The sequence below is a fragment of the Camelus bactrianus genome, chromosome 5, assembly GCF_048773025.1.
Source record: "Camelus bactrianus isolate YW-2024 breed Bactrian camel chromosome 5, ASM4877302v1, whole genome shotgun sequence".
Taxonomy (NCBI): domain Eukaryota; kingdom Metazoa; phylum Chordata; class Mammalia; order Artiodactyla; family Camelidae; genus Camelus; species Camelus bactrianus.
In genome coordinates this window covers 58284139-58301770 of record NC_133543.1, presented here as the reverse complement: position 1 = coordinate 58301770, position 17632 = coordinate 58284139, and the positions used below count along the sequence as shown (strand labels likewise).

The 17632-nt window shown below is 39.0% G+C and overlaps 1 protein-coding gene across 9 annotated transcripts in view; it reads right to left on the bottom strand.

Moving 5' to 3' along the window:
- Positions 1–2407: 2407 nt before the first annotated feature.
- OSBPL6 (oxysterol binding protein like 6) overlaps positions 2408–17632 on the bottom strand; it is a 186657-nt gene continuing 171432 nt past the window's right edge. For all 9 annotated transcript variants that reach the window (XM_074363954.1, XM_074363956.1, XM_074363949.1 and 6 more), the window contains 10 exons: positions 17391–17478; positions 16629–16882; positions 15800–15937; positions 15384–15447; positions 14106–14184; positions 12417–12561; positions 10623–10767; positions 9311–9437; positions 7564–7686; positions 2408–6542 (listed from right to left, as the gene is read on the bottom strand). In XM_074363954.1, the coding sequence (XP_074220055.1) occupies positions 6434–6542; positions 7564–7686; positions 9311–9437; positions 10623–10767; positions 12417–12561; positions 14106–14184; positions 15384–15447; positions 15800–15937; positions 16629–16882; positions 17391–17478 (1272 nt within the window). In that variant the 3' untranslated portion in view covers positions 2408–6433. The remainder of the gene's footprint in view (positions 6543–7563; positions 7687–9310; positions 9438–10622; positions 10768–12416; positions 12562–14105; positions 14185–15383; positions 15448–15799; positions 15938–16628; positions 16883–17390; positions 17479–17632) is intronic.

Here is a 17632-nt window from a genome sequence, read left to right as displayed (position 1 = left end):
CTCCACCACTGAGCTGTACCCTCCCCCCTTGTAGGTTTCAGAGTTTTGCCCTCCCTACTCTTCACCTTCATATGACAGCCCTGGCAAAGGGACGGAAGTCACAAAAGCGACGAGAAGCCACGCAGGGCAGAGTGAGTCACAGGTCACTGAGCTCTAGTCAGTTTTCAGTTCTTGAATTCCTTGGCCACGACAGGAATGTCACTATGAGAAAAACGACAAACGGGCAAGGGAGTGGGCGGTTAGGCCAGCCCACCCTCATGGAGGTTCCCTGCCTGCCTCAAAATTCCCTGGAGACTGGGAGTGCTTGTTAAATTGCAGCTTCTCGGTCTACACCCTGGATCTATGGACGCAGAATCTTTGGAGGGAAACTCAGGAATCTGCGTGTAAACAAACATCCTAGATGATAACTTGGTCCCCCGGGATCCATCCACCCGCCCCCAAGGAGCCTGATGACCACTTAGAGAACTTGTTTTTCTTTTTCAGATTCCATTTCTCTTTTATTCATCCATGCCTTTTCATTAGTATTTAATGCCAATCATGTTGTATTTGACAGTCTCTAGAAAGTTTTCGACTTTTGAGCAATAGGCTTTGTGGGGAAGGATAAAAGGAATAAGCTTTCAACTCGCACAGTTGCCAATGGCAGGAAGTTCTCTGGATTCCGACACTTCATTTCCATTTTTTTTTCTCCAAAATTAGGTTTAGCAACTTTATTTCCAGATGGGAAGTAAGAGAATTAGAAGAGACGAAAAGCAGCCTTCCTGAGCACTGGAAGTTTCAAATGTCTGTGACCCAAAAGTAGGGCTGGGGAAGCAAATAATAAATAACAGCTTAGGCTGCTTCCCTCATCATCGTCATCAACGTGACGTCACTTCAAGAGCCGTCGTCCTGGATTCCCACGGCTTTGTCAGGGATTCTTTCATTCCAAATAAGACAACCACTCCCCAGGACATCCTCAGCCCTGCCAGCCAGTTCAGTGTTACCCTTATTTTTGCACCCCGAAAAGATGGAAATGAATGAACTTACAAAGCTATTTTGATGTGAACATAATTTGTTTTCTAAGTATTTCAAATCTAAAATTTTACTGGGCTACCAGACCTAGAACTTCGTGAGATCGTCTTTCTCTTGCAACCTGTCACCTAACTGATGGTGGATCCTGAGGTAGCGGCATGGGCGAGGCTTGAGGCATATTTCTATCGTATATACTCACAGCCTATTAGAAAAGTTCCATATGCAATTAATACAAGAAAATACGCAGGTTTTGAAAAGTAATGAAAGTAGGTCAGTGATTGCCTCGAGGTGGTGGGGTGCAGGGCAAAGGGATGATAAAGGGGCAGAGGAAACAATGGGCGATGATGGGTATGTCCACTATTGTAATTGTGGTGCCCGTGTCAAGTGTATAGGTATGTCAAAATGTATCACATTGTACAGTGAAGATGGGTAAAGTTTACGGTATGTCAAGTTATACCTCAGTAAAGGATTTAAAACAAGCTTGAAATGACTGAAAAAAGTTTCTAGCAACCACATTATTTCTTAAAAAACTGAATGAGAATAATTAAAGGGGGCAGGGATTGGTACCTAAGATAAAAGAAGTGGTACTTTTAGCATTATTCTGCCTTCAACAGTATTAAGTTGTTGCTTACCCTTTTTACTATAAGTGAGAAGAAACAGGTAGAACTCAAATAGAACTATACATTAGTTGCTGAAAACTTGATTTTCCTCTCCCCAAAATTGCCCTAATTCATATTTAGAAGGAAGATAGGAAAAGTTTTTTTTTGCAGAAAATAAAAGCATTCTTGTTTTATGTTTTTTCCCCCACCCATCTGGAGATACTGAGGAAACTAGTAATATGTAATTATGGGGTAATTTTTAATCCATGAACATTTAATAAAGTGTTCCACAGAAGCTAAATGCAGTGAGTGGTTCCAATATCCCACTCTGCAAGTGCACATAAATACTGCATATTTTATAAACTCTCCATTACACAGAAGAATAGATGTGAATCCCTGCCTCTCACTATGTTAGGACTAGAGGGAAAGAGAAAATGAATCAAGTAAGGAGAGTTATTTTGGAGAACAGAAGGATGCATATGACTGACAAGTCTGTAAGCTGGAAATCATGGGGTATTTTAAAGTAACCCATGAAAAAGAATGACGTAATTAAAAAAAAATAACAGCAAAACCTGAGTAAATTTGCACCCTGCATGACAGCATACTGCCACCTGTAATCTGCCTTAATCACAGGGCTTCATGTGTTTAAGATGCTGGTTCATCACAGCAATTTGTAAAGAATTCATTCTTCTTTAGATCTTACTTTGGAAGAATTAAAGTTAATCCTTTCTTAAACAATTTGCCATTTTCTCTAATAGCAAAGGCTTCAACAAAAGTTTTACAATTCAGTCACAAACATATGCTCTTACAATTATGTATTAAAAGTTAAAGTCAGGTTTAACAGAATGGTTCATGCAATGTACAGTTTAAACGTATCAATTTTACGAAAAATTCAGTTAAAACTCAGAGGATCTAATCCTAGTTTGATCAGCAGTATTTCTAAATGATTGGGAAGCTTTTTGGAAAAAACAAAAACAAAAATAAAGAACCCCATACATTTTAATCTTAGCTCCAATGACATTTTTTCCATCTTTCCCCAAAAAGAGCATTTCTAGAGCACAAAATAGATTCATAATTGTTTAATTAGATACATTTTATATACCCTGAACATAATGGCTCCCATAGAAATAAATCTTTTGTACACAAACTTTATTTACTCTGCCATATTCATAATATACCAACTCGAGTCAAGTGCAAACATTTATTCCACCCCCTGGTGTCTGAGGAGCTCTGCTATCACAAACACTCCATTATCTGGATGACAGAGAACAAGATTAGACAAGATGGATAATTAAAATCCACAAGGTACTAACAAAATGTACATTCGATTATGATTATAAACTTGTCTCCAGCCACAGCTGTAATTAGAACTAAGCAAAATAGTTGGGTCATTTTCCTCTTTAACTGCCCCCAGTGCTCCTTAGGGTGGGATTTAATGTAATGATTGTTTAGTGGAATAGCTGAAAGGCATGGGGTCAGAATAATGAAGAGGTTTGGAAAATCGACAACCTGGCATCCCTGGTATTAAAAACTCCTTGGTTTCTACAACTGAGAATTCAACATTACTTATTAATTATAAGTGTGCTATGAATAAAGCCCTCTTTTAACTGGAAAAAAACAACTCCTTGGTTTCTCTTACCAACATACATTCGGTAGTTTTGATGTCACATATAATTGATACGTAGTGTGAAAAGGTATCTCAAATGAGGTTTATTTTTACAACTGCATGGAAATTATGGGGTGTTTTAAAGTAACTCATGAAAAATGACTTAATTAAAAAAAACTCAATAAAATTACAGCAAAATCTGAGACTACATTTATACCCTGGGTAGCAGCATCAGAAGCAAAATAGTTTCTGGTCGGGCCCTGTGTGTGGTGTGTGCTGTCGAGCTGTTCCATCTAGCCACAGCCACGGGACCATCGTCACTTCTTACTGCTTTCCTTCATGACCAGCTCAAAAAGATGAAGGAGCTTAGGAATAAATCACAGCGGAAGTATAAAGATATATTAAGTCCTCCTCTATCCTATGTTGTTTTAGGGTGGAAAAGTGCCCCCGAAATAAAGATTTACATAAAATTCTAAGAAATAAGTCAGATTTTATCAAGAATGATCTAACATATATTCTATCCTTTTGCTGTTTAAACCAGTCTCAAAAGCCCCAAGATTCTGCAGATGAAAATTCCAAACAGAGTAAGTCTCACAATGCTATAATCACCAAATAAACAAAAAGTGAAAAAGAAATGGGGGATGAACCAACCAAAAGAATGTGGGTATGAACGTTCGATGAGGAGATTTGTGAATCAGGTACAACAGAAGTGTTATCCCAAACTGAAATGATCACTTGAACCAGAAGTCTAATCAGGTTATCTGAATCTCAAAAGAGATTCTAACTCTGGGATATTATAAAGAATGTGGCAATTTTAATTAACTTGACATTCTTCTCATTCCCATCTTGAAATCCTAATCACAGTTTCAGGTTAGCTCTGACCAACATTCACCTACCTGACTTGTACCTTGAACTTACTAGGTAGTCAAGGTCCATTCTACTAGTTACTCTTTCTCAATCATAACCCAATGCTAGGTACAATGGTTGCTTCCCTCATGGGTCCTGGGTCCTCTTGCAGCTGCCTGACTGGCATATCCATTGGTCACCTGGTGCCTCACCTTCCTACTTCCTTAGTACCTTTACTTTGCAGAGTTCTTTCCTTATTTTTAGGCTAAAATTTGGAGACTCTTCAGGGAAGTGCTAGTAAGTGCAGACCAGAACTACTGGAAATACTATTTAAAGCTTTACCAATTATGGGAGAACAGACTTTTCTGAGGAAGTCAACAGTCATTCAAGTCATTCAGTCAACAGAATTCTAATTGTATTTAAAATTAAAGACATGTATCTCAAGATGCAGACAAAAGGATGGCCAGATGAATGAGCAGAAAAAAACTCGACAACAAAGGGGAATTTTACTACCATGGGGGAGACAGCTGTAGAGTTAAAATGGAATGAAAGGCATTGAGACACCAAGGGAGGGTGTTGCTTACGTGCTCAGAGCTGGCAATGGATTAGGGAGTTTCCTTGACAGTGAAATTTCATTCTACACCACTGCATACTGTACACAGAACATAAGGACTCAGATAAAAGGAGGAATGAGTTTCAGGATAGCTAAGGCGTGCTCCACCTAGTGGAGACGTCAGAGTTTTCCCTTACGCTCTCAGCAGTCTCGTGATAGTGGCATAGCCATTATTAGGAATGCTTTGAGGAGGAGGAGAAACAATGCTAAAACCAACACCTTGTAACACAACGTAAATGTCAGTAACCTTGTCAGAGTTTAAAATAACACTTAAAACCTGATGCTAAGAAACTAAGAATAAAAACCTAACTGAGAATAAAATATACGTAATTTTATAATTCTCTAGGGAAATCTCTAAAGAGTTTTTTTTTTTTTTTACTACATAGGCATTTATATAGTCATCTGCAGATAGAAATTCAGGAATACCAATGCAAGTTCCTACAAAAATAAAAGCCTCTGTCTATTAGTGAAGGAAAAAACAAACCCTGAAGTCTGCAAAACACATTTCTGCCCCTCCTCCTCTCCCTTTTTGTTGGGATGGATAAATTCCTTAATTAAGTTTTACCTCTCTGCCAATAGCAAGGTAAATGCTCAATATGTGGTCATGTATCATACAGAAACACTTGATGAAAACATGAAATATGATTTTGCATAGACCTCAATTAAACAATGCAAATAAGCTTTTCGTATTCTTGCTTCTGTTCCCAGGGGAATTCCAACAGTGCCAATGGGTTGGACACAGGATCGAGATGTGGGTTACACTGCTCTTCACTCAAAAATAGTTATGCTGAAATGCTCCTAAACCCACAGAGAAATTCTATATGCTGCTTGTTATTTCCTTTCAACATTTTCACACTGATGCCAAGTGTTCAAACCAAATACAGGTATTGCCAAATAATAGGGCACACTGGGAGGTTAGGTGGAGAGGGATGGTTTATTAGCTGTACGTGGGACAGGAAATTGATGAGCAACGTGAATACAGAGATCTACTTAGCACACCTTTTCCTTCTTGACCTTCAGACACTCCATACAGTCACCAATATATCAAAGTAAAGCACATGTTGTTCGCTTTTTTCAATCCATTTAAGTTAGTCTCATAATTCTTCTGATCCCAGGAAGCGAATCATGCCATGATTCAAAAGCTCTGTCCTTTACATAAACCTAGGAGCACACATTTAAAAAATGATTTATTGTACATCTTTGCATTTCTTAAGGCATGAACAATGGCGTACAGATGGAACAGGTTCTGAGAAGCATCACGTCCTTTTTGACAAGGCCAGCACAAGTACACCACATCAAACAGACACACTTGAAGTCTGAGCTGACCAACAGCCGTGGCCCAGGAGCTCCTGCAAGGAGGGGATGGCGCTTCCGGAAAAGGGACCCAACACGTGGTTCACGTGCAGCTTTGCTTTAAACTCTCTGGATCAGCTTTAAGCACCAGTTACAGTTTGTTTTCCTTTACAAACTCTTCAGACTTTGGATTTTATATTCTGCTCCTTTTATTCTGCTTTTCAAGGAGGGTGCGGATTTTTTTTTTTTTTTTTTAAGGAACATGGTTGCAGCAAAACAGAAAGGATCCGAAAGTGGTCAGGGGCCTTGTCTAATGCACTTCTGAAAGTCCATTATAAAGATGAATAGAAAAGCAAATGGCCGGTTTTCAGCCGACCCAGAAACCACGCGGAGCTCTAAGAAACATAATTGTGCATAGTTATTTATTCATTCAGAGCGTGATATGTTGGCTAGCTCTACATTCCCAGTTTACCAGAGAACAGGGCTGTCTACTTTGCTAAACCCAGGGTCCTTTCGCAGCTCCCAATAGGTGTCATTAGAAACCCAGGCTTCTCTTTGATTGGCATCAATCACTTTTCTGTGAAGATATAGAAATCCTCATTAGACACAAATCACATTAGGTGACCTGATAGCTGGACACTCCCCTGTGCATAAGATGTGTACATATAAAAAGTACTTTGTAAGCCTGTTAGTATCCTATCTGCTGATTGATGATTTGACTATTTTGACCACAAATGAACTCATTTTTGTTGTTAAACGTTTGAAATGGAAGTAGGTAGGGTCACGGGGAGAGGGGCTTAAAGTGTAGGAATAAATCACCTCCAGGCAGGACTAGAAAATGAAGTGTTCCCAACAAAGCATGTACGAATATTCTAACTAGAACTTCAGGCCCAGACTCACAAGAATTTTCTCTGCTTCACCTGTGGGGAAAGTATGCAAGCTCAGTGGCTGTAAGAGCCTCTGCAGGGCGCAGGCCCAGTGAGTGCACTTTCAACAGCTAAAGGGCAAGACTGAGCTTCTGCTCCAGGGCAGACATGAGACGGCAACTAGGAAGGATGCGAGGTTATTCCGAGCTGATCTGTCCTGGCTTTGGAGGGCAGCAGATGGATTTGGAAGCTACAGCTTAGTCTGTGTGATGTTTATATAATCCTGTAATAATCACCCATGATCACACCACAGAAGGATCAAATCTGAACGGATACAATCTCCAAATGATAGAAATAAAATTAACACTAATGAAGCCAGAACGACCTCGTGGGCAGTGGGGTCCCACCTTATTTCTGAGTGAGGGATAAGTTTCTACCATTCTAAAGGGTGTAGCTGAAGGACAAAGAGGCAAGACCCTCACTCTTTACTGCTGCCCATGAAAGAAAAGAGCTGTTAAGGAAAATTTATTTTTATGATTACGGACTTTTCACAAGATCAATATGAATCAATATTTTCACTGTCAAAACGAGTTACCAAAATTGGCTTAATTTCCCACCTCAGATTTCCCTGGATGTGAAACTATCCCTCATTTTCTTTTCACTTGAAGTTTTTTATTGCTTGTGGCGACCATTGGCAAAACTTGAACTTGTGATGGGAATAAACCGACTTACTTAAAAAATTTTGGTATATGTTCAAGGTTGTTTTCTTCCATGTACCGTCTTCGAGATCTCTGGAGTTCCTCTACTCTTTGCTTCTCTGCTGCTGCTGCTTCTAAACTTCCTTCTTCCAAAAATCTAAGCAGAAAGCAGTTTATCTTTGAATATATGATCCTCTTTTCTTAGAAAAACATCATCTCATTTATATAAACTTAAATTCTGGTTGCTGTGAACACACACAGTGACCAGTGTAACACTCTGATCATGTCCTCTCACCCTTGCCCAAGGCCACACTCTCTCCATCTGCCATCAATTAACATACTTCCTGTGTATGTGAACTGAATTTTTGTGTTCAGCAAGAAAATGGCAGGAGTTAAAGGTAACTGGTTGGCCCTGAAGACTTTTCTGTGCTATCTGGGATTCCAACGCAAGGTTTTCAGGACAACTGGAGAGTCTGGGGCTAGAACATCATGAAGTCCCTGGCTGTGCTCCTTTTCCATTTGGTCATAAAGCATTTGTTAAAGGCCACAGGATGGAGGATGACAACTGGCTGTTCTCCAGCTACTTTTGGAACAGACTGAGAGGGAAGGAGTTTTCCTATTTTATTGGAGACAGCAAAACTGGAGGAAAAAGAAAAGGTAACAGTTGGGGAAAATTCCAAAAGGCCACAGAGAGGAAATGACTAGTAAATGAAATTCAGAAAGGGAATACTGAAGTCAAATTGAGAAAGGCAAAGCAGACTCAATGGTGATTTGCAAATATTTAAATTTCAAAATGAGAGAAAAAAAAAAAAACCCAGGAATACAATATGATACATGTTGTACAGGAAGCTTACTGATAAGTTTGAATGTCAACAGTGAGACTGCATGTTCTAGAGAAAGAGAGGGAAATACAAGAGAACTGAATGGTTGAACATTCAATACTGGGAACATTTTGGCAGGAGACAGATAGAGCCACCAAGTCACTGGAACTTGAAAACAATCTTGGATGAAATTTGTATGGCCTATAGAATTTCTGCAAAAATTCTGTAGGAATGTACAACAATGAGTATAGAGCTATGTAAGAATAGTAATAAAAAAAAAGAATCAGAAGGTATTAAAGGTACTGTATTTTGAATATATCTCACAAAAACATGTTGGGAAAAGTCCAGACTTTTACTCAAAGTATTTCTAGGTGTCTCTGTAACTTATCCTCTTATTGTTCACTGAAATGGATAGAGGGGATCAATTGTAATGGTAATGGACAGAAACTGAACTTTTGGTGGTGAGCAGGCTGTAGGGCAAACAGAAGTAGACATAAAATGCTGTACATATGAAAATTATACAATATACTACATATATAGTTACAATTATATAATGTAATACCAAAGTTACAGCAATAAAAATTTTTTAAAAAGATACTTTATGTCACAGATTAATAGAAGTAAAGAAGTACAAACACTGGGTGAGGAGTGATTTCATATTTAGGGAAGAGTTCAATAATCTGCAGACTTTTGGTAAATTTTGGGGGAGACTTTTTGTTAAAAAACATCTGTGTTATCTTCTGTGGGGAAGTTGTATTAAGCCAGTCTTCTGTTACGCTCATACTCTGAGTACTCTTTTACCTAGGGTAGAAGACTTAACTACTACTGAGTGAGTAAGAGGATGAATGAATGAGTCAATGAATAAATAAATACATGATGGTGGTGAAAGTAAGCCCTGATGACTCCTGTAGTGCCATGCCATGATCTAGTGTTCATTTTAGACACTGCTGCCATGCTCACCTCTGATCTGGCCGGAATCGGGCATCTGTCGGTGGAAGGAGATCTTTTAGTACAGGATCTAACTCGTTGAGCTCAATAGCAAACCTTGTGAAGCCATAGTAGAGCTCATAGTTGGTTGGCATGGAACCTAGAATGGGGCCAATGAATCACTGTGAGAGGTAAAGAGGCTTACAGGACATGCAGATGCTGACTTAAGCTGGGTGCTTAATTAACACTCGCATTAATATTAAATTTATAGTCATAAATATTAGATCATGAATTTTTTGAGTGGATTAAATTGGTTATATTTTGCTAGATGGTACACTTTATGTTGATTATCAGAACTGGTAGATTCATATAACTGATAAAATCCAGCCTTCAAAATAACACTTTGTACAAATAATAGTCTTCATTGGCTAAACTACACCATAACTTTTCTCTAAAATATCCAGTTGGGTAACTAAATGCTAGGGTGGCTAACTATCACCATTAAGATTTTCCCAGAAACACAATTTACTTCCATTTAGAAAAGAAAAAAGATGCAGATCTAAATTAATGTTTATTGGCACTTTTAAACCAATTTCAAAGGCAGAATCTTTGTATGCTCTGCTCATTAATGTGCTCCAAGCTCCAAGAACAAAGCCTGATGCTTAGTTAGTACTCAGTAAGTAACTGTCGAATGAATGAACTAACCACTCTACCACCAGGGAATTTCAGTACTCACTGACGTCTCTTAGGAAACCAACAGCCAATTTTAAAGTTAGGGATTAACTGACAAAATCCCAGTGAAAATAAATGTCATGTGGAGACTTGTTTTATTGTACTTGATAATTAGTTATATGCTAGTGTTATTACCAGAACTCTTCTGATGTCTTTTATTAAATGTCAACATATTGCAGCTCTTTGCTGCTCAAATAAAAAGATCACTTATTCTGGGTAAATTATTGAACTTGTGGATTATGGGTGTTTGTAGACCTTCCTTTGCTTTACTAAAACAGAGAATAAATAACATGAGTAAGAATTTAAGTTTGTATATTTCAATCATTTGAACTCTTTAATAAGTAAAGCTAGCTTTTTAAATGCGGGCATTAGAGAGATTCTTACATCAAGCCCAATCTCGGACCACATGTCAGATTTGGCCTCAATTTTACACCTTCTTATTATCAAATATTAGGACTTATTTAACTTACATAGTAAGTGTAAATTAACTATAATTGCCTTAATCATCTATGTTTTTAATCTCAATACTGAAGAAAACGTATGGTGAACTGCATGGGATGATCCGACTACCTTCTGCCGCCACCCAGAGGCAGGACCCGCGTGCTGGTCTCACCTGGCCTCCAGATGCACTTTGCCGAGGGGGCCACACCGCAGTAAAGCCCTTCATGCCACTTCCCAAACAGCCGGTGCACCACCTTCCCCTCCTGATCCATCACAACCCCCTGGACCTCATTCACATTAGAATTCCAGTAATTCACCTGGAAAAGCCAAACTCCAGTTAAAACACTTGCTCTCTTTAATAACACTCATCCTTATAATTTCCATAAGGAAAATGTTCTTAACCTTGAAGTTTCTCATTCAAACCATTTCCAGAAATCTATCTCAAGATGTTTTATACGGAGGGTGGCTTTCTAAGGGTTAGCTGGCTTCACTTCTAAGAAAGCGATGATCCCACTCCATGCTAGAGCATGGAAGCACAGCATGAGAGGGCTCAGTGTCTATCTTAACTGAATATAATTAATAGGTTAGTCATTTCTTTCTCTGAGCCTCCTGTCTTGAATTTTGCTCATAGATTTTAATGACTTTCAACTGGCTACACTGTAGACATAATTTGTAAAATACTTTTCACAGTATCTGTGAGTGGCTAAGTTTATCAGGAAGACCTGGTTCTAGCTCTCTTCCAGCCATGCTCTTCCCCAAGGGGTGCGACGTCTGTAGGAAGTGATCCACCTGGATCCCATGGCCCCTGTTCTAGATCAGGCGCCAAGTATGCAGGATCCTAATTCCCTGTCCAAATGGCTCTAAGCTTATTCCACAGCTCGCACAGGACTTTCCTTGGATTCATCCACTCAGTGTGTGAATCACTGGGCCTAAAGGGTGGCTGCTTGAAGGGGTGTGGACAGAGCTTGGATGTGTGGGCTGAACTGCCTATGTGTGTGTGTGTGTGCATGGCCTCTTGCAATGCAGGGCAGAGCCGGAGTGGGGAAGGCTATGGGCCAGACTGGCTCTCCTGCTCTGCCACGTGTCCAGCCTGGAGCTCCCAAGTGTCCAACCTGGCTTTGCAGGTTTTGTTATGAAAAATACTTTTGTCAGGGTGAAAGGATAGGACATATTTTATTTGACATCTTGTGGGCTTGATTTACATACTTAAATACTTACATAGACAGTATAGGGATTTCCATATTTTGTACTCCTGCCCGGAGCTCTACAAGTATTTAGGGCAGGCCTAAATGGAAGTTTCTCAGAGTCTACAAAACTAAATGCACACGTTTACTGACATCATCCAGTTAGAGCAAAGAGTGATCCTGGCTCTTCAGTTTGAAGCCACTTAATGAGCCCATAAGAAAAAAAGGGGAAAAAAAGACAAAAAGCTAACATCTTCTCTTGGTGATTACAGGTACTGCTTTTTGTTGAATTTATTTAAGATTATATATCATAGCAGCAGAGTTGGATAAGCTTATAGGGACTGGAAACTACCATCTACTGCGTGTCCTCAGAAAATGACAACTGCGTTTATATTTAGTTCCCTAAAACAAGATCTCTTGAATATGTTGTAATCAAGCAGGCATAGAAATAGAATATAAACCAGGAGACTTGTTAAAGGCAAGAAGTACTTTCTGGAATTTTACTTGATGCATTGATTAGCTGCTTAAAAAAGAAAATTCTTTAAAAAGAATGTTTTTCCTGTTGTAAGAAAAAATGATGGTGCCTTTTTTGACCTCTACATGGTCAGATGTCCGCATGCCTGGAGCAGCCCCAAGAGCTGGTTCTGCTTTCTTACCTAAAATGTCCATAAGGATCAAGGGTACAGGATGAACTCATTGCTGCTATTTAAGGTAATTGTTTTATTTCTTCCCTAGGAAGCATTTCATGTCTCTTTCTTTCGCTGTTGTAAGACATTATTTACCTTGACAAATGTGAGTTTGCAAATGCAAACACTGCTTTTGGTATTTCTAATGGTTACTTCTCCGTAATGCTCTATCCATCTCCTCCCACTGAGAATGTTGTGTATGCATGTGGTGACCTTATTCCACACGTAGAAATCACCATACCTAGTGAAGAATAACAACGCTGATTAAAAACAATGGTCACAATATATATATTCCTGTTTCTACCAATGAAAATATCCTTTGGCCAAAGCTTCCTTTTCCCTCATCTCTCTCTCATTTCTTTGTTGGAAGTTTCTATGTGGTCAAGGACATTTACGACATAAGTCATTCATTTAAGGAACATTTCAATGCTTTCTATGGGCCAGGGGCTAAAGCTACCAAATTGAATAGGGCCTGTTTCCTGTTCTCCTGTAGCCAATAGTAAGGAGGGGTAGATGGACACGTATGAGAGCATGGCAGGAGTGCCCTTAGATCTGCCTGGAATGTGGAAGACCTTCTAGAGGAGGCTGGGTTTGGGCTAAGCTTGAAGGTTGGATAGGAAGGTACTACAGGCTGGGAAAAGCAGAGACAAAGCCACAGAGGCCAAAAGAGCATGACACATCTGGGGACCCACGTGTGGCATGCTACAGGTGAGTGGGCGTGGTGGGAGGCAAGGCTGGAGAGTGGGATGGGGTGGATCAGGGAAGGCCCTGAATGCACATCAGTGAGTCTGGATTTACCCTGCAAACAATGGGCCATCAAGGAAGGTTCCTGGGAAGAGAGAGGCACAGAGGCACAGTAGGGCAAGATGTTAGGAAAGACTACTCTGAGGACATTGTTTCAAGCTGTGAGTTGAAGACAAATACGTGAGAAATTGAGAAAAGATCAATGAGCATAGACGGCATAAATCTAATGCAAAGTGTGTAGGATTACAGAGTTTCTGCCAAGGAATGAGACGACAGTTTCAAATCGCCTTTAAACTTGCACATTATGTATATGTACAAACAAAATGCTATTTCAAAATAAAATGCTTCTGAGTTTCTAAAAAATTTATGAATGGTATGCTGTAGGTACTGTATATACCTGGGCAAACTCTCTTTCTCATGAGTTTGTAAATATTGAAAGTTTATTTTGTGGTCCTGGGAATTCCTCCCTCTCCCTACCTTCCTCTATATCCAATCTACCAGCGAATTCTGTCATTCAGATTGACAAAACCAAAACAGAACAAAATCAACCAAATGAAGGAAAAAAAGGAAAAGCAATCAAGCCTTTGGCCTCAATGAAAACATCACTTAATTTTAATATGTATAGGCAATATCCTCTGGACAACAACACTGAGAGGATTCCACTGCTTCCTCAATAAAATAACTTAGATATTAAAAATACTAGCTGGGTCTAAGATGAACTCAAGAGTGAAATTATAAATATATAGAAAAGAAATGGCTAAAAAGAGAAACTTTCACATAAAATCCAAACTAACATGGTGACCAGGACAGGCAGGTGTTGACTGATGAATGGAGGATGTGAAGAAATAAAAGGAATCTTTGATACATATGCTGAAGTTCTCATTTGCTTTTGTGCGGGTCCATTCTCAAAACTTTGAGGAAGTTAACAGAAGCATTGATCATACAGATAAATTGCTCCCTGGCACCTTCTAGAGTTTCAAATACACATTTCTGACATAGAAAAGCAGATAAGAGACCAAAAGGAAGATGAGAGCAACCTACTTTGGAAGCATGACATTCAGGGTTCCAACTGGCAGGATTTCCATCGACTTCCCCCAGAACTTGTTTTTCCATCTGATATCTAAACGACATAAGGCAGAGCACAAGAAATACATATTGTATATCTAGTCATTTTACTCTAGAAATGTGATTTTATATTATACCTTGCATTTGACAAAGAACTTTTGAAATCACAATTGGTTCTATATTGTTTTAATATGACAAGTGCCTGAGGATGGCCCGAAGTGAAAAGATTAACTGTGAACCAAAAAAATCTATGTTTCTCCATAATACATGCTCTGTATGTGTTTTCAACACATAAAATTAGGAAAGGCTTCGAATAATGTGTGTGTGCACATTCATATATACACATACATAGACTCTACTGTGCTTTAATATCTACACAAATGTTAAGTTTTAACTAAATGGTGGAAATACTTTGTATGTATATGTATATACATATATATGGTGTATAGTAAAAATAATTGCAGATTGCAGTACCATTGATTTATATACACATGTATTTGAAGAGCTGCATGATTTGGGAAAACAGTAAAAAACTAAACAAAACAAAAAAAACCCTGTAAATACAGATAGGTTAAGATTTATGAGAAAGTAGGATTAATTTAAGGTACATGTTCCTGTGCTAGTTGTTAAGATACCACCCAGGGCCCAGCACTTTATCTCACGTGATGGGTTTATGTTTTACTTGTGGACACTCAGGTATATCTGTGCATTTGTAATAACTGCTTGATCTCATTTTGATAAAACTAAGGGAGCTTAGTGCTAACTCCACAAAATTTCTGAATCTTTGTTATCCACAAGAAATGGTTTACTTTCTTATTCTGCAATAAAGTATAGTCACAGTGCTCTATCATTTTGTGTGTTTTTAGGTTGAGGAAGTGCATTGAGAAGAGTCATTCTGTGACCAGTAAAGCACCCTTCCAAATGTGAAGGAACTATTCACACTTCATGGTAAATTTTTCTAGAGGGGTTTTGAAACTTTTTATTCTAGGTGAGCTTGCAACATTCTAAGTGAACAATGGGTATTGCTGTCCCACAGGGCTTTGCTTTCTAAATAAATAATCCCATCTCCTAGATGACATGGTTTCTATTCAAATCAGGAAATCCAGTTTCTCAAACTGAACTCCACACCAATTACCAATATTCTCTGAGTTCTAAAAGTAGAAATCTGAACTGAGTACTGAGTCACCTTTGGAAACTAGAAACTTTTGTATAGGCTCATCAATTGGATTTTGAAGTTATAATTGAAATACAAACCTTGCCAAAACACAAAATTCTTGGATTCACAGTGACAGGCAGAAATGGGTGGATGATGGCTAACCTAATAGTTAAAAACAAAAAAGGCAATGACACCAGTGTTAAAACTTCCGTAAATGATAATTTTTTACAACATATATTGGCTACCCTCAAATAAAACTACTCAACTCATCCATCTTTATTAATGAATTAGTCTCAAAATGTACAAGTAAACTACTGAATCTTTTTATCTTTTAAGACACTTCACACTTAAACACATTTAGAGGGGGCAATTATATAGATAAGCTAAGTGAATTTTCTATTAACTAGTATTATAACCCACCTCAGTCAGATGTTTATCAAAAAGCTCTTTGTATCATCAAACAGCCCTCCTACAGTTTCTACACAGAAACTTCACTGAGTCCAGTGGGACTTACCTGTTCTGAGAAAAATCGGAATCCTTTGTCCTCTCTAATGCATTCGTAAGTCTCCCCAAGGACAGGGTTGAATGGCTTACTTCCTGCTCTGAAATAGGTGGAGCAATATCCTGAAACTGCAAATGCAGCAATAAGAACCTGTTAAAACATTTAAGAAAGGAAAATAATATAGGAGAGACTACTTCCAGGTCTGTTTGTCCCCTGTTCCCCAAGACTTTATACACCCCTATCATTGGGTGCTGCTTTGATGGCATTTGCGTTTTCTTTAATTTGCACAGACTCTTCATACACTCGTGGGGATAAACAAATAAGTGGAAATGAGGTTAAACTCCTTGCTTGGGAACCAACAGGCAACTGAGGCCAAATATTCCTCAGTCATCTGCCTGCCCAATTTCCTGAGTATCAGAGTTCAAAGGTTCTGAAAGCCAGAGTGTAGGTTATGCCATTTGGACAGTTTTAGCACCACATGGAGTAGAACAAACAGGAGGTTACCTCCTCAGATGTAAGTCCCTGAACAATGCACTCTCCTGGCATTCAGGAAGAGCTGATGAAACAAGGCTCGGCATGTCTTAAACCAGCAAGGAGCGTGAGACCTTTACTTTCTAACTTCAGAAACACTTGGAACCAAGAATCAATCACAAAGTATGTATCTCTCAGTCGAGGTATCTGGAACTTTTTGGCCCTGCCTGGTTTGTGCAAACGGATTCCTCTCTTCCCTCTGCAGTGAGAGTATTAGGTAGCAACCAAACATGCCATCACAACGAATTCTGCCTCAGCTCAGGTCTAGGGTTGGCACATCCCCAAAGGGTGCTGCTCTGTTATTTACTACCATGCGCTCGTAGGGATTGTCCGTTTCCGAAGCCTTGTCCAGAAGCTCACTGTATTCCATTTCCTCGCAGAGATGCTGCAGAGTATTGAGTGGCTCGTTTAGCTCCACAGGCATGGAGACTTTAGACAGGTCTTTACCAATGTTGTTCCTCAAGATATTCCACAGGTTAATGTTACTGGTGTCAGGACAGGGCGCGGGCAGGCATGTCCGACGTCCGTTTCGGAAGGCTCCTCCTGTAAGCTCCCCGTTCAAGACTGGGAGAGGGAGAAAGATAAGAATCACAGTGACAGATATTTTGCTTTTCTGATTTCCCAAAATCTGGGAGGGAAAAAACCCTTTCAAATAATTCTGATTGTGATACATTTTTTAAGCCTTCATTATACTCTCTCAAGAGTGAATGGAGTTATTTCAATACAAGGTTGCTCATTAAATGCACAAAACTTCAGTGTATAGCTGTTTAAACAAGGCGTTAAATATACTTAAGTATTATTTGAGAAAAGACAGTCAAATTTTTAAAAATTAAATATATTTAATACGAAAGACTCAAAATTTTGGTTTGGGCAAGAATTAAACGTTTTCATTTAACCATTTACCTAACAAAATTTTCAACCATTTGCCTCAACAGATTATACAAAGACAAAATTCATTCAACAATCAGCTGCAAAAGGAACAATTAGTGAGGGGGTCAAAATGTTCCTTGAGTCATCAGCGGTGTAGCTTGGCATGGAGATAGAACAACCTGGAAGCTCAAAGGATGCATACTTTGCCGAGAAATGTTGTCTGCAACACTGGTGTTGTCTTCAGATATGTTATCACTCACATCACTGATGTAGGACTCATCATCGGAAGCCTGAGGAAGGGAAGAACAGGGAGAGGATCAGAATTCTTGTTCACTCTTGAAAGTTCAGAGAAAGCAAACAATTAAAAACAACAGGATATTGCCCAAATGAGAAGCAGAGGTCACAGTATGAAATGTATTTGGGATACATGCAATGAGCAACTGA